Source organism: Phodopus roborovskii, unplaced genomic scaffold, assembly GCF_943737965.1.
Source record: "Phodopus roborovskii unplaced genomic scaffold, PHOROB, whole genome shotgun sequence".
NCBI classification, from domain to species: domain Eukaryota; kingdom Metazoa; phylum Chordata; class Mammalia; order Rodentia; family Cricetidae; genus Phodopus; species Phodopus roborovskii.
In genome coordinates this window covers 3,275,782-3,291,375 of record NW_026126588.1, presented here as the reverse complement: position 1 = coordinate 3,291,375, position 15,594 = coordinate 3,275,782, and the positions used below count along the sequence as shown (strand labels likewise).

Here is a 15,594-nt window from a genome sequence, read left to right as displayed (position 1 = left end):
TCCAGCGGGAGCCCGCCCCCCACGCCGCACACGTAGAAAGGGCGCGCGCGCACTCACGGAGCACGGCCGGCGCGCAGGCGCAGGGGGCGGGGCGGGGCCTGGCCAGCGGGGTTCGTGGCGGGAGATTGCCTGGGAGCCAACTCGGTATGATGGGGGCTTAAGGAGCTACCTTGGTCTCCTCGCCATGCTTCTCCTCTCCCTCTCTTCTCTACAGCAGGGGAGGCGCTGTCGGGGAGGGGGGGGACAGGTCACACTGGGTCAATGAGAGGGGACCCCACCCTTCGCCAGGCCTCAGATCTGGACCCACTTTTTGCCCACGGCTGCATGGTCACGCCGCTTCCGCGCCTCCCTCGCCCCCTCGGTGCGCTCGTTTGCTTACCCCGGTCTGGGAAGTGGAGCCTCGGGGAATCGGGGCTGCGGTCTAAGCCTGGGCCAAGTAACTTAGGCAGGTTGCTCCGGCCTGTCTCCTGTAGTTTATCTGCTTCTCCTCCTCCCACTGGGTCTGGAGATAAATTTGCTAGAACCTCCTTCGATGTAAAGAGGGAGGAGTCCTTGCTTTCTCTTCTGTCAGGTCCAGGGGATTCCCTGCTTTCTCAGTTCACCTCACCTAGTGGGGGTGAAGACTGGGACTATGGAGAGGCGGACCGCCCCTTTTCTGTATGTCACCACACAGATCACGATTGCAAAGACAGGGCAAACACCACCTGTTTAATTTCGGGTTTTTAAAGGGGACAGAAGGAAATACCGCTTTCCACTGTGCGCATTAAATGAGCTTTGCCACGCTGAGACGTTAAGGGACTGATTGGGTAGCGGTCACAAGAGCTGAGACTGAGTCACCTTGGGCTGCTTGGAGTCACAGCTGGACTCTGCCAATCCTGCTCAGTGTGTGTGCCGTATTTGGATATTCAGCTGCCCGTTATAGCTGGAAGGTTTGGTCTGTTGAAGTGTCAAACACTCCCATGAGTGACTTGGAAACCAGTTTAGTAGACCATGGCCATAATATATATTTATGTGTGTATGTATAATATATATATGTATGTAATATATATTCCCTGCAGCAATGGACTTTATGCATGTGCTCCCTATCACTTGAGGTCCAGCTAATTAATATATACGTTTATACATACACACAAACACACATATTTTTGCACCTATATATACAGGCATTGCACTTACAGTAGGTATTGTGTCTTGGGACACAAGGGCATGGAAGTGCATTAGGTGTCTGTGTGTCATAGAAAAGTGTAGAAAGGTGTTGCTCTCCTGTATTCCTCTCGATTTCCTTGGCTTGAGCTTTCTGAAGTTGCAGTTGGTGAGTGAACTAGCAGTGGGCTTGCCTGTAACCCTAGACATAGGCACATGTTCAAGGCCATCCTCTACTGGAGTTTAAGGCCAGTTTGAGATCGCCTGAGACCCTGTCTCGACAAAACCAAACCAACATACAAAAACCCAAACCCTCCCAAACTGGGGATTTTGTTGGAGCTAGGGGAAAGAAGATGGAGGTGACCGTAGACAGCGTAGGTCTGGGTTCTGAAGAAGGATCTGTTCTGATGTTTTTGGGTTATCCATTTTACCCACAGGGGTTCTCAGATGTGTATTTCCTGTGGGACTTTTTAATATGATATTGGCGTGTGAGTGTGTGTGTGTGTGAAACTAGCCTGACCCACCCCCTGGAACAATAAAACTCACTTTGAGGCCAGACATCACTGATAGTGGGTATTAGAAGATGGAAATGGAAGTCATGGTAACCTGGTGTGGGGACTTCTGGAGATCACTGGAAGATGTTTCTGGAATTCTACTATGTTTTAATATAAAACATATTGCAAGTGTGAATCTGAACCTCTGGTTTCCTGATTCCATTTCTCAAGTGGTTGTTACCTGAACACAGTGCCTAGAATCTTAGATTATGTAAAAACCCACTGCCCCCCCTTCTCTGTAGCCCTGGCTGTGCTGAAACTTGCTCTGTAGACCAGGCTGGCCCAGAACTCAGAGATCCACCTGCCTCTGCCTCCTGAGTGCAGGGATTAAAGCAAAAATCCTTTAAATATTACCTTTATCTGCTGGGCAGTGGTGGCTCATGCCTTTAGTCTCAACACTCAAGAGGTAGAGGCAGGCAGATCTCTGAGTTCAAGGCCAGCCTGGTCTACCAAAAAAAAAAAAAAAAAAAAAAAAAAAAAGATTATCTTGACCTCTTTTGTCCTGGTGTTGTCTGCTGCCTTGTGTGGATTTGCCCAAATGTGTTTTCACATTGTTCATGTTACTTGGTTCTGTGGGAGTTTGGGGAGGCCTCAAGATGTCAGGTTATAGTTTAACTGTTTTTATTTGTGTTTGTCTGTTTATGTGAGACCTTGGCTCACGTAGCCCCGACTGGTCTCAGACTCGTGGTCCTTCAGCCTCTGCCTCCCAAGTACTAGGATTGAATGGATGCACTACCACACCCCACGTTCAGTCTTCCATTTTAGAGGTTGATATAATTTTACAGGTATGTTAACAATGATAGTCAGTGTTTAAGAGAGGGCTGTGATTCAGGGCTCATGGTGGTGTTCTGAGTCACGAAATGTGTTGACCCAGAAAGAGAGGTCAGTAGCTTATTAGGGAGTCAGGGTGGGAGGTCCCCAATCAGAAAACTCTTAAAAATCATGTCTGTCCTTGGAAAGTCAGAAAGAACTTTCTGTGTCTCCTCTAAGCCGAGAAGCACTTTGAGGGCTGTGATTTAAGATGGAGGAATGGATGCTGCCTTGTGATGGAGGAGTGAGACCAGGAAACAAGTTGCCTTCTGTGTGGACCAGAAGGGTTCCCCAGTCAAAGTGGTCCCTCGCCTAAATGAAGCTAAAGCACTTTCAGATCCGTGTGGCTCTTCTCTACCCTATGGCCCCCGCTTGTCCAAAATTCGCTGAGACCTGGAGACGTGATTTAAAGGTCACGGACATCTCAGGGATGAGTCCCGCCAGGAGCATTTCCTCTTTGGTTCCAACCTTGCTGCCCCACATTCCTCTGGCCACCTGACTTCTTAACCCTCCCTGGCTCCTTGCCACTGGCTCAGTGGAGTCCTCATAGAAAGTTAAGCATAAAATAAAAACTGTGGACCAAGTTGAGGGGTGGGTTGCTCAGTGGCCACTGTAGTTGAAATCGACCTGGGCAGCTGTGCTGGGTGTGGTGTATTACTACTAGTATTGCTGTTGTTGTTATTATTGACAGGATCTTACTGTGTAGCCCTGGCTAGCTTGGACTTCAGTATGTAGACCAGGCTGGTCTTGAATTTACAGAGATCTACTTGTCTCTGCCTTCTAAGTGCTGGGATTACAGGCATGTACCACCACCCTGCCTGGTCTTGGTTGTTTTGTTTTGTTTTTGAGACAGTCTAATTTAAGTCAGGCTGGCCTTGAACTTCTATGTAGCTGATGTTGGCCTTGAACTCTTGATCTACCTACCCTACCTCCCCAGTATTGTATACGCCACAACAAAGGTAGTTTTTTATTTTTTGAGTTTTTAAAAAACGTGTGCTAGCCTTCACAGTCACACACACACGATGTGTTGTATTTGTTTTTGGTGAAGTATTTTAGTGGGTAGGGCTGCATCTGAGCCATGCCCCTGTCCTGTGGGGTGTACTGGGTAGGAACAAGTTTGAGCTCTGGTCTGGACTTGGTTGCCTTATAACCTGGGAGGAGTGGCAAGCAGTAGTACCATTTCTGACTTCATTCCTCCACCTGCAAAATGATGCAAGTCCTCAACTGGTCCAGCCTCTCACAGTTGCCTGTTCTTATTTGTTTTTCTGTTTCCATTGGGTGCCTAGGAATGAAATCATCAAAGAAAGTGCTCTGGTGTGGATACTTGAGAATTGCAACATATTAGACTTGTGTGAGGTTAAACTGTATACACAAAATAAACTTCCTGAAAGAGAATGGGTGATAGAGAAACAGTAACAAGTGTCAAGCAATAAATGCAAGTATTTGTTGGTCCAGAATGATGGGAAGCGTCTTTTTTCCATTCCCATAGTGCCAGGCCTTTGCTCTTTCCTGCTTAACATTTGCTTTGTTTTACTTTTGGAGACAGGGTCTCTCTAGGTGAAGCTGCCCTGGAATTCTCAGGCTGGCCTTGAACACAGGTGACCCCTGTGTCTGGGTCCTCCTGCCTCTGGTACTAGAGATTGAACCCAGAACATCATATGTGCCAGACAAGTGCCTCTCGCTTCAGAGTGCTGGGGTTAAAGGTGTATGCCACCAGACCTGGTTGGGAAACAATGTATAGGTCTGTGGTATTCAGTGTACTGGCAATGTGTAGACAGCGGCTCTGCTGGTTACATTGTATTGAAATTCAACACCTAAGTGATACCTGGGAAAAGATGGCTTGGCAAGGCAGCAACAGGCTTGTGCACAGTCTGAGATGCTAATTCTGCTACCCAGAACCCATTTTAAAGGTGGAAGGAGAGACCTGACCCCATAATTTCCCTCTGACCTCTGCATGTGCACTGTGACACACAGTAATAATAATGATTTTTCTCACAAAGCATACCAAGCGTAGATTGCTCTTCTAGTCCTTAGTATGAAAATTAGCTAACCAACCCCTAAAAGAAAAGAAAGCTAGCTAAAAATGAATCCTCTAAATCAGTGTTTTCAACATTTCTAGTTCTGTGACCCCCTTAACCTTAAAATTATTTTTGTTGCTACTTCATAACTGTAATTCTGCTACTGTTATAAATATCTGTTTTTCCAATGGTCTTAGGTAACCCCTGTGAGGTCATCCCACACCCCCACCAGGGGTTGAGACCCTTAGGTTGGGAAACATTGCTCTTAAACATCAGAAGTCTGGGTGGGCGCACAAAAAAGTCAAAACACACAGGCACACAGAATATGGCAACTCTGGGATCCACATTGAACTGCAAATCAGTTCTGTCCGCTTGACAGTTCCTGAGCTGTAGCCTGGTGTCAATAGCTGCTCTCTACCCTAGAATACTAAGCAGAGCAGGTCCTGGGCCCTGTCTCCATGCATGTATTCCAGTGGGACTGCATGTGAAAAGCTAGTGAACACCACCGATGTGTCTCTGAAGTCTCCCCTCTACCCTTCTGCAGCGCAGTGGAGAGTTTAACAGAGCTGGGAAAGGGGCGTGCCTCTCAGACACGTGAAATCATCTCCACCCTGCCCCATGAAGGAGAGAGAGGTTGCGATTCACATTCTGAAATGGGAGGATAGTGCTCTGAGCTGACCAGAAAATCACATGAAAGGCCGTTTCTGGCACTGGAATCTTCCAAATAACCCAGCTCCATCTACATGAGAGTGTTGTGAAGGAAGAAATATTGAGGGCTGTCTGGGCAAACGCAAGGCTTCAGAAGAGACACAGCATTCTGTGTGCCCAGGTCTGCCAAGCCTCAGGTCCTGTGTCTGCAGGATGGACTCAAGCTAGGGGAGAATGTAAAGGCCTATCAAGAGTTTCTTTGACATCCATTGCTGTCCTGTAGCTCTGGAGCGGTTATTTACTGATGTGGGCATTGCCCATACTAGACTGGGAGATGCTTCCAGGGGTCTGCAGGCAAAGCATGGACTTCCCCCACTGCTAGCACCGTCTTGGCGCAGGAAACTCCTAGAGGGGTTGCCTGTGAAGTTCCGGGGTCACATGGGGGAGGGAGGGATGGCACCTAATTTATTTATTGCACTCCTGCTGTTTTTTGGGACCTGAGATCTTTTGCCAGTATGGGAGAATCAGTTGTCTTTTGAGGAATAAGGTACAAAGTGAGGTCTGTAACTGTGCCTTCGGGCCTTAGGAAACTGCTAAGTCAACTGAGGTCGAGGTCAGAGGTTACAGTCACTGTCAGATGCTTTAGAAACAGTGAGAGTAACTTGAGCCTTTTAGGAAAGTCTGTCTTCCCTGGAGGCATGACCCTTGTGCTTGAGGGTAGGGTGCAGAGTCCCTGACCTACCAGTTCCTGTGGCCTTGAGATGTCCTTGTAAGTTTCTGAATGGGGGGAGTAAGTAGCAAGGAGAATGTGAAGAGGCATCCAGAACTACCAGAAACTGGACTTAGTGGCCTGGTGTCACAGGCCTGCTGTGATCCCAGGGACCTGGGAGGCTGAGGTTGAAGGATGCCAAGTTCAAGGCATGTCTAGGCAATTGGGTGAGGCTATATCTCATCTCTGTGGTACAGGGCTTGTCTAGCATTTTTGAGGCCCTAGGTTCAATTTCTAGCTTGGTAAAATCAAACTAGAGTCGAGATGTAGCTCAGTGGTACATTACTGTCCTAGCATAGGCAGGGTTCAATCCCTCAGCATACTGAACATTGCCTCAGTGTCATTTCCATCAGAACAGAGTGCAGGGCTGTCCCTGTGTAGATGGGGCTGCAGCTCACTTGAAGAAATAGTTCAGACTCAGGAAGCAGAGGGGGCATGGGCCACGGAGCCAGCTGAAAGGCACCAAGTGGGGGTCTGGGCCTGTTCTTTAGTAGTTAGAAGGTTCCTTGAGTACTGGGATTTATGGTGGTACCCCACCAGGAGCTTCTAGGAACCCCTCAGCACTTCTACAGTCCTTGGTCTAGCATTCTAAGAGCCCAGTGCCGAGATGAGGTCTCTGTGATCTCAGGATCCACCAAGTCAGCTGCATTCGATTAATTTTGAATCCCCAAGGAGTTCCTTTCCTCTGGGAGCGATCCTGCAGGCCGGCTGGCTTCAGATGGCACGGCTTGGCTGGGGTTGGGGGTGCAGGTGCCCTTCAGAGCTGTAGTGGTTGTGTACCCATTTTTAGTTATGTGTACAGCATGCATGAGCCCTTGCCACCTGCCCTCCGCACTGTCTTCAGGGCTTAGATGGGGGCGGAAGACACTCAGCTTGTGGAGTACTCGACAGACAGGCTCAAGGTGCTGTGTGCAACCCCAGCATCGCAGGACACAGCCGAAGCCTTGGGTTGGATGGAAGAGAATCCTCTCCTGGTACGTCTGGTCATTCAGCAGGCAGTGAAGCGCCTTCCAAGAAAGTGGACACGAAATGTTTTGTTTTGTTTAGATGGAGGCCTATCTGTAGTGCCCTGACTGACCTGTTGCTATGTAGACAGGTCTCGAGCCCCTGCCTCGGCCTCCTGGGTGCTGGGATTAAGGCACACACCACCACACCTGGAAAATGTCAGCATTCCTGATGGAACTAGAGTGTCAGCAGTTGGAGAAATACTTAAGATTTCATAAGCAGGCTTGTTACTCCTCACTGCCTCTCCTTGGTCAGGTTACTTTTCTAGCCTCGTGTGTGTGTGTGTGTGTGTGTGTGCGCGCGCGCGAGCTCGTGTAACAGGGAGGTCAGTAAAGTATACACTGCACAGTGGTGTCTGTGTTAAGAGAGATGGCAGTGCAAAGCGTTTAGCTTTAAGTGCCACAGCAAAGGTTCATCAGGAAACCTCACCCGACAACTCTGAGCTGGGATCCCGAGCCTGAGGCTTGGACTGTTCTGGTTCTGCCCTTGCCTGGTTGTGGGGCTCTGTAGAGGGCTCTGTCTCCTCATCTGGGAAGTGAGATGGGGAGAAGAGCGACAGGCATGGGACGCTCTGCACAGCTCACTCGCCCAGGGTCTTTGGTTAGTAAAGCTGGGCCCTTCTGTCGGCCTCTGTGTCCGGTGCTGAGAGTTGCCTGGTTAGCTGCCATCTGCTGCAAGTTTTCTGATTGTGGAGTGGGCCAGCACTTCACAGGGGCCCCAAGGAGAACCCTGGGTGAAGGGATTTGAGGCAAGGTGCTAAGTGACAGGCATCTGTGGAATGCCCAGGTATTTCTGTGGAAGTGACTGGCGAATACTCTCCCACCCTTATTAAATAGTATTATCGGAGGCAGGCGTGTTGAAGCCTCACTAGGCAAAGCTGTGTGTAAATACTCCAGTGCATGGGCACAGCTCTGGGGCTCTCCAGCAGTACTCTCTGCAGCTTGCTGTCTGGGTGAAAGAGCTGGCCTGCTTACAGCTGGGATCCCCGTCTGGTGGGTGGCAGGCTTTTCCTAGCCATGGCGCAGCAAGGCTCGTGCCCTGAAGGTCCTTTCCACTTGTGTGTTTGTGTGTCCACGTTCTGTGACCTAGGCGCTGTAGCTCTGTCTGCTCTCTGTGGGAGTTTTTCCATGCCACAGTGCTGTGGGGGAGACTCGCCCAAATATAGACTGTGGTCAGTGCCTTGGCAATGATGGCTTTGGCTCTACTTTGCTGACCTTGGGCTCTACAGGTGTCCTGACATGCACATTTGGGGAAAGGGTGCTATGTGACAGGTGACTTCAGAGTAGGGATTGGACCCATGATGTGTGCAAGCACACTACTATCACTGAGCTATATTCTCAACCCTTTAAATATTATTTTTGTTTCATATACAACATGTGTGCCTGGTACACAAGAAAGCCAGAAGGGATGCCTGACCCCTGGAACTGGAGTTACAGTTGTGAGCCACCATGTGGGTGGTCCTCTGCAAGAGCATCAAGTGCTCTTACTCACTGAGCCATCTCTCCAGCTCCGTATTTTGTTTTGTCTTTTGTTTGTTTTTGTTTTTGTCTTTACAGAGTCTCACTACATAGCTGGCTGTCTTGGAACTCACTCTGTGGATCAGGCTGGCCTTGAACTCATGGAGAGCCATCTGTCTCTGCATCTGTCTCTGCCTCTTGAGTGCTGGGGCTAACGGTGTGTGCCACCACCACCTGGCTTGTTTTATCTTTTAATAGTTTCTTTCAGGCAGGGTCTCGTGTAGCCCAGGCTGACCTAGAGCTCACTACGTAACACAGGTCTTGAACTTTTCATCTTCCAGCCTAACTTCAGCCTTCAGTATGCTGGGATTACCAGTGTGAGCCACCATACCTGCCTTAATCGGTTTTAATACAGGATCTGGATGAGTTGCCCAGCCAACCTAGAACTCAGTCTGTAGTGCGGCCAGGTGTGGAATGTGGATCCTCTTACTCACAACACCTGGGAATGCAGGCCTGGGCTACCAGGCCTGGCTAATCTACTTTTTCCCAGGGTGCTGATGTGGGTTTCAGAAGGCACACGGGTGTCAAAAAGGTGTTCAGGGGAGCTGGGTGGTGATGTCACACGCCTGTCATCCCAGCACTCAGGAGGCAGAGGCAATTGAATCTCTGTGAGTTCAAGGCCAGCCTGGTCTACGGGGTGAGTTCCAGGACAGGCTCTAAAGCTACAGAGAAACCCTGTCTTGAAAAACCAAAAAAAAAAAAAAAAAAAAAAAAAAAAAAAAAAAAATAGTATTGGGGGGTGCTGGAGAGATGGCTCAGTGGTTCAGAGTGTTGGCTGCTCTTTCCTTCCCAAGAGCCAAGGTTCAGTTCCCAGCACCCTCATGGCAGCTCACAACTGCCTGTCGCTCCTGCTCCAGGTGCTAAAGGGCTCCTGTTTTCTGTTGCCTGGGGAAGCTGTAGGGCTGTCAGCTTTGACTCAGCAGAAATGGGAGCTGGAGCTCTGTCTAATCATCATGTATCGTTCAAGCACTAAGATTCTTAGTGACTAATGAAGGTGTGCTTCAGTGTCCTTTCCCACACAAGTCCCCATATAAAGCAGGCTGTCTTCTTTCCTGCAGGTTTGCCATCTTGGGATCCCATGGCTGTCCTTACTGGGCTCTGGGGCCCCTTTGCCAGTGTCAGCAGAGCCTTCGGCCCTCGCTGCTTCAGGTAATGCTGGACATCTTGTCCTTAAGAAGTGTCCTTGGGCAAGCCTGTCACCCTGCTGGATCCTGTGGTGACTAGAATAGCAGAGGAAACTCGGAGGTGTCATGGGCCAGTGGGATCTGGATTTAGTCAGCATGGGGGAGGAATAGGACAGACATGCAGCAAAGGGTGGCCTTTGATGGACGCTGCCTGCCCAACAGTCCCTGCCAGTTACTTATGTCACAGCTCTGACCCTATCTGGCTTTAAAACCCCTTACTCTGTGTGTGTGTGTGTGTGTGTGTGTGTGTGTGTGTGTGAGAGAGAGAGAGAGAGAGGGGGGGGGCATGCGGGTGTGTCATGGTACACATTTGGAAGTCAGAGGACAGCTTGCATAGGTTGTTTCTCTCCAGTGTGGGTCTCAGGGATCAAACTCAGGTTGTTGGGCTTGGTGGCAAGCAATTTTATCTGCTGAGCCAACTTGCTGATTCCAAAGTTTTGTTTTTTGTTTTTTGCTTTTTGAATGAGTTTCTCTGTGTAGGTCTGGCTGTCCCAGAACTAGCTCTGTTAGACCAGGCTGGCCTTGAACTCACAGAGATCCACCTGTGTCTGCCTCCTGAGTGCTGGGATTGCATCACCCCAAACTTTTTTAAGAATGATTTTTTTCAAGACCAGATTGAATCCAGGGTTTCCAGCCAATCCTCTTTTTACATTTAGTTTGACTTTTGCTGTTTTCGTTTGCTTTATATAATAGAATTTCACCAGACCTATAGCAGGGCTTGATATTTCCATGTAGACGAGGCTGGCCATCTTCCCTCTTCTGCCTCCTGGGTTGCAAGTGTATGTTTCTAGCCATCTGCTTTACCTTTTGAGACAAGCTGACCTTGAGCTCACTCTGTAGCTCACACTGACTTTGAACTTGCCATCGTCCTGCCTAATCTCCTATGTAGCCAGGATTGTTTTCTTGCACCAGGAAGCCCAGCAAAATTGTCCTTTAATTACAAAATTGTGCAGTTCTTGTCAGCACATGCTTCTTACCAAGCCAGGATGGCCTGCCCCAGCCACAGTGCCTTCCCCTTTGAGATCCCATGCTGCTGCCTGTCTTTACTGCGTCCTGCAGGCGTGAGTGAGGATTGCTTCTTGTGCAGAACAGTCCTCAAGGCAGGGCCTCAGAAATGAACTATGAAGCAACTAACTGAGAAGACTTGGTGAGAGCTGGGAAAGTGGCTTCAGCAGTGATGGTGGCGGCCACCAAGCCTGGTGACCTCACTGAGTTCCATCCTTAGGACCCATATAATGGAAGGAGAGTACCAACTCCTCTGAGTTGTCCTCTCACCTCTACTCGTGTGCGGGCTTGGTGAGTGCTTGTCAGATCTGAGTAGAGCTGTCCAAGGAAGGAGATGCGGGCCCCTAGAAAGGAGTTTGGTGGAAGCTCTTCCCAGCAGCAGTGGATTGCAAACTTGGGACCTCGTGACTTTGAGGTGCGTGTGTGTGTGCGCGCGCACGTGCGTGCATGTGTGTGTGTGTGTGTGTGTGTGTGTGTGCGCGCGCGCGCGCGTGAGTGCGTGTAGAGGGAATCAATAGCTGTAGCCATGGGGATAGGCCAGTAGAGGAATGGTCTGGGAGACCCTGGGATGGTGCTAGGGAAAACCCACACTTAGGGTGAAGGTCAGGACACAGGTCTGCTAGTTTCTGAAAAGGAACGGATCCGGGGGTTAGTGTGCTTCAAGCTGTAGTTCCGTCTTCCCGCCTGTGGAGGCTAAAGCAGGAGGACCACTAATCTCAGGACTTTGGGCAATCTGGAAAGACCCACCTCCAAAAGCCAAGCCCCTTTGGTAGCAATAAGAAGTTGTTGCCCGGATGGTGTCGAGTTTCTGTCCCAGACTCCATTAGAGCAGGGAAGGGCTGCACCCGGGGAAGCAGGTTCTGCAGGGTTGGCTGGGGTGAGGCTGCCTGTGGAGATTCCTTTAGCCCTCCTCGACTTTCAGAAAGCAAAAGCTGTGTATGACGTATGCCATGAAGTTTGTTGTCCCAGAAAAACTGGAATCTTGATACCAGTTGAAGCTCTTGGTTTTATGAGAGGCTCTTACTGAGGTACACAGGCTGGCCAAGCCTGTGATCCTCCTGCCTCAGCTTCCCAAGTGTTGGGATTAAAGCCAACACACCGGTGGTCTCAGAAGCTCTCAAATGTAAGGAAATAGATGGTTAAGGCTTCACAAACTCCTGATGACTCTTTGTTGGTTTCTGGGTCATACTCTGCTCAGCATGTACATATATGTATATGCGTGTGACTGACATTCACCTTCTGACTTTCTGAGACCTGTGTCTTATGGTCTAGAGAGGTCTGTGTCACAGACTCTTTTCCCTTCCACCAGCACCTCTGGGAGCCTCGATGCAATCCAGAAGATGACTCGGGTGCGTGTAGTGGATAATAGTGCCCTGGGGAACACCCCATACCATCGGCCTCCTCGATGCATCCATGTCTATAACAAGAGTGGAGTGGGCAAGGTAGGCGACCAGATTCTGCTGGCCATCAGAGGACAGAAGAAGAAAGCTCTCATTGTGGGACATCGCATGCCTGGCTCCCGAATGACCCCAAAGTTTGACTCCAACAACGTGGTCCTCATTGAGGACAATGGGAACCCGGTGGGGACTCGAATTAAAACACCTATCCCAACCAGCCTTCGTAGGAAGGAAGGCGAGTATTCCAAGGTGTTGGCCATAGCGCAGAACTTCGTGTGAGCAGAGCAGCTCAGAGCTGTGCCGCCATTTCCTTCACACTGGTGACAGTGTCCTGGAGCAGAATAAATGTTTTAATGTGTGTTTCCTTCTGTGCTGTCTGAGCTGTAGTTGTGAGGTGGGTAACAACAGTTGAACTCTAGCTTCCTCCCTAGACCCTAGGAGAGGCCTGGGCTCTTACAGCGCCCAGCTATGGGTCCATGCAGTGATTGAACGACTGTTCCTTCACTTGTTGGTCCCCTTGTGGGGAGCAAGGGCCCCCTTAGTTTCTCTAATAGAATTTTACCAGCTCACAAAGTGTTTTGGTAAAGATACTGTGGGGTTGAAGAGATGGCTGCTCTTCTAGAGGGCCAGGTTCTATTCCCGGCATCCCTGTGAAGGGTTACACCTTCTGTCACTCCAGTTCCGATGGATGTGATGCCCTCTTCTGGCCTCAGTGGGGACTGCATCCATGTGCACAGACATGCATGCTGGTAGGACACTCCTACACGTAAAATTAAAAGCAGTGAACAGGTATGATAGCCACTTATTAAAGTGTCTCCTTGGCCTCTGAGAGGCCAGGGGTGGGGTTCTTAGGCTGCCTGGATTTGAGTCACAACTCCACCCCTTCACCATCTCGTGATGTTGGGCAAGCTGGTTTATTTTTCTGAGCCTCTGTCCCCACATGGTGCTTGATAATGGTGCACACTCGATGCCATTGATACGAAGATTAGAAGAGCCAGTGTCTGAATGCCCAGGGCAGTCCCTGGCAGCAGGAAGCACTTGGTATTGACTGTTGTTTCCTGTATTGTGACTGCATGTGCCAATCCTGCGGCACAAAGGTGAGTGAGAGTAGGTGTGGCTCTCGCCCTCCTGGCAGTCAGTATTCCAGAGGGAGTCCATGGGGACCCAGGAATTCCTCTAACAAATGCATGCCCAGGTGTAACAGGGCTTATCACGAAGGGTTGGGCCTTCAGTAGCGTGGGTGTTGTCCCGGAGAAGGGGTTGCCTCAGCTGCATCTAAACCCGCATTGTGGCAGAAGCCCAAAGAAGGGTTACTTGAGGGGCTGACTATGGTGTGGACTAGGGAGGGGCAGGAGGGAGTCTCCGAGCATTGAGTTGGGTTAGACTCAGCAGCTGATGAGTGTTTATATCTGTGAATAATTAATGATACACTTATGTCCTTTTAAAGGAGTGGGGATTTGCTGGGGAGAAAGAAGCTTGTGCACAGGCCCTGGCTGGGTAAGTACCAGGGCCTTTAACTTGTGAGCCTTTGGAGCCCACGTCAGATCTGGCTACTGCAGGTCAGGAGAGGAGTGGACCTCCATTTACTCATCAGTCCATAGCCATGGGAAGGAGGCTTTCTTACCCAGATACATTGAGATGCATGTGATGGGTATTTAGGAAAGGAGTTGGCTTTTTCTTGGGGAAGAGAGTTTGAAGAGGACAGATGACAATAGTCCTGTAGGATGCTACCATGAACTGGGATGCAGTCAGGAGTAGATGCCTTGAATAGGTAAGTTTGGCAATGGACTGATAGGGTGCAGAAGGCTAAAGATCTGGGGTTTCTGGATTCTACTCATGAAGATCACTTAAGCTAGGGTGCTAGTGGAGAGGCCTGAGGGTCAAGAAGGAAGTGGTGGTAGGAGGGAGGGCGTGTGGCTGTGCCTCTGAGGTGCCAAGTATGTCAGTGGGCATCGTCCTACGTTATAGCAGTAGTGGGCTGTGGGGAGACATCCAGGCACGTGCATATTCCTGCTGCTTCTCAACGCCCTTGAGTTTGCAAGCATTGGTCCCATTGCAGGTAAGGACGGTTTGAAGGCCACATGGGTCTCAGGCAGATCTGTGACTTCCCATTCAGTCTTCCCCTAGCGTCTCCAGCTCTCATTTTTACTATTGCTGAGGATTCTATCTTGACTCCTACCAGCTGTGATCCTATAGGCTGCCATTCTGATTCTGCTGCAGGGCAGACCTTGGTGGTGGTGGAGGGTGGGGGGCCTGCCTGCCTGAATATCAGGAGGTAGGAACTCAGTTTGTGTCTTTCAGCCCAAGTGTGTCCTGCTCACAGAGCGCCTCTGGTTAAGTTTGCTGGAAGGGATTCTGGGTATTTGGGGAGAATACCCATCCCTCCTAATCTTTCCAGGAACCCGTGCAGTATGACCGCTGTGGTGAGCTGTAGGGGGTGGAGCAGCTGGGGTAGGGCACTCACCAACACCTTGCTGTTCTGCTGGTGTGTTTGCAGCCCGGCAGGGCAGCTGGGACTTAGTGGGCTCTTAATTCCCTGCTGTCTCTGCAGCTTGGAAGGTGGACTGGCGGGGTGGGGGTGGGGTGGATGAGGCCTCTGTCTTGGAGCAAAGGAAAGCAGTGATTGTCCTCAGCTTGACACAGCCAGCTTTCACCTGGACCTTTGCTCTTGATGGGCCAGCTCTGGCCATTTGCTGAGCTGCAGCTGCCCCCCCCCCCCGCTCTGTCATGTGTTTTCAGGGTTCTGGCTGCTCTGCTGCGCCCCCTCACCTGCATCCTGGCTGCTGAGGCTCACCGGTGTCCTCTGAGTGGCTCTATCCTTGCTGCCCCCTCTGGACTTAAGCACTCTCCCAAGGTGCTCTGTGCTGACCACTAGAAGCCTGTGGTTTCGGGACAGCCGAGTGGCCAGTGCCTGTGACGCAGGCCCTTGTAGCACACTGCCCAGAATAGCCCAGCCTTGTTGCCCTTCCAGCTTTGCAAAGGGAGATCTAAATTGTTGCCTCTCCCCCCCCTCAACCCCATGCCCACAGCCAGTACTTTCTTTGCCCATGAAATATTTATAATCACAGATTATGTTTCCTCGGGAGTATAAGCTTGCTCTTGTTTACTCCCCTTCTGTGCCCCTGAGAAGCCACCCGTTGGGTTGCAGCTTCACTCACCCTTCAGAGTCACTGTGGACTTCCCTGCAGTGTCCTTTGCTGGTGTCCTGCCCACCCACAGTGTGACCCTGCACCCTTGCTACAGGACCACTGTGGAGGGAAAGACTCCTAGATTGGCATCTGTGGTTGGAAACCTGTCACAAGCTAGCTGAGCGTCTCTGCGCAAGCCGCAGGCTCAGGCTGAAGGGGGCATGCAGCTTAGATGGTGGCTTGGTGCTCAGGAGGCCTGACACTATAAGCCCTTAACCCCAGCCACCTTGAAGGGTGTGCCCGTGGCCACAGACAGGAACCTGGCCCAAGCACTGCAGAGGCTGCCTAACCCTAATACTTAAGTTGTCTCTCTCTGGCAGGGTGTCAGGTGATTTTCCCGACACCCCTAGCGTCAC

At 50.4% G+C, this 15,594-nt stretch overlaps 1 protein-coding gene across 1 annotated transcript; it reads left to right on the top strand.

Moving 5' to 3' along the window:
• Nucleotides 1–83: 83 nt before the first annotated feature.
• Mrpl14 (mitochondrial ribosomal protein L14) lies at nt 84–12,413 on the top strand. Its single transcript, XM_051204598.1, has 3 exons — nt 84–144; nt 9,523–9,613; nt 11,963–12,413. The coding sequence occupies exons 2-3, from the start codon at nt 9,543–9,545 to the stop codon at nt 12,327–12,329; spliced, it is 438 nt and encodes a 145-aa protein (XP_051060555.1). The 5' UTR covers nt 84–144; nt 9,523–9,542; the 3' UTR covers nt 12,330–12,413.
• The last annotated feature ends 3,181 nt before the right edge of the window (nt 12,414–15,594 follow it).

Bases quoted from the DNA above. Each gene is read 5' to 3' on its own strand.
- Mrpl14 (XM_051204598.1), top strand. From the start codon at position 9,543: ATGGCTGTCCTTACTGGGCTCTGGGGCCCCTTTGCCAGTGTCAGCAGA. The intron at 9,614-11,962 runs GTAATGCTGGAC...CCCTTCCACCAG, and splicing joins TTCGGCCCTCGCTGCTTCAG to CACCTCTGGGAGCCTCGATG.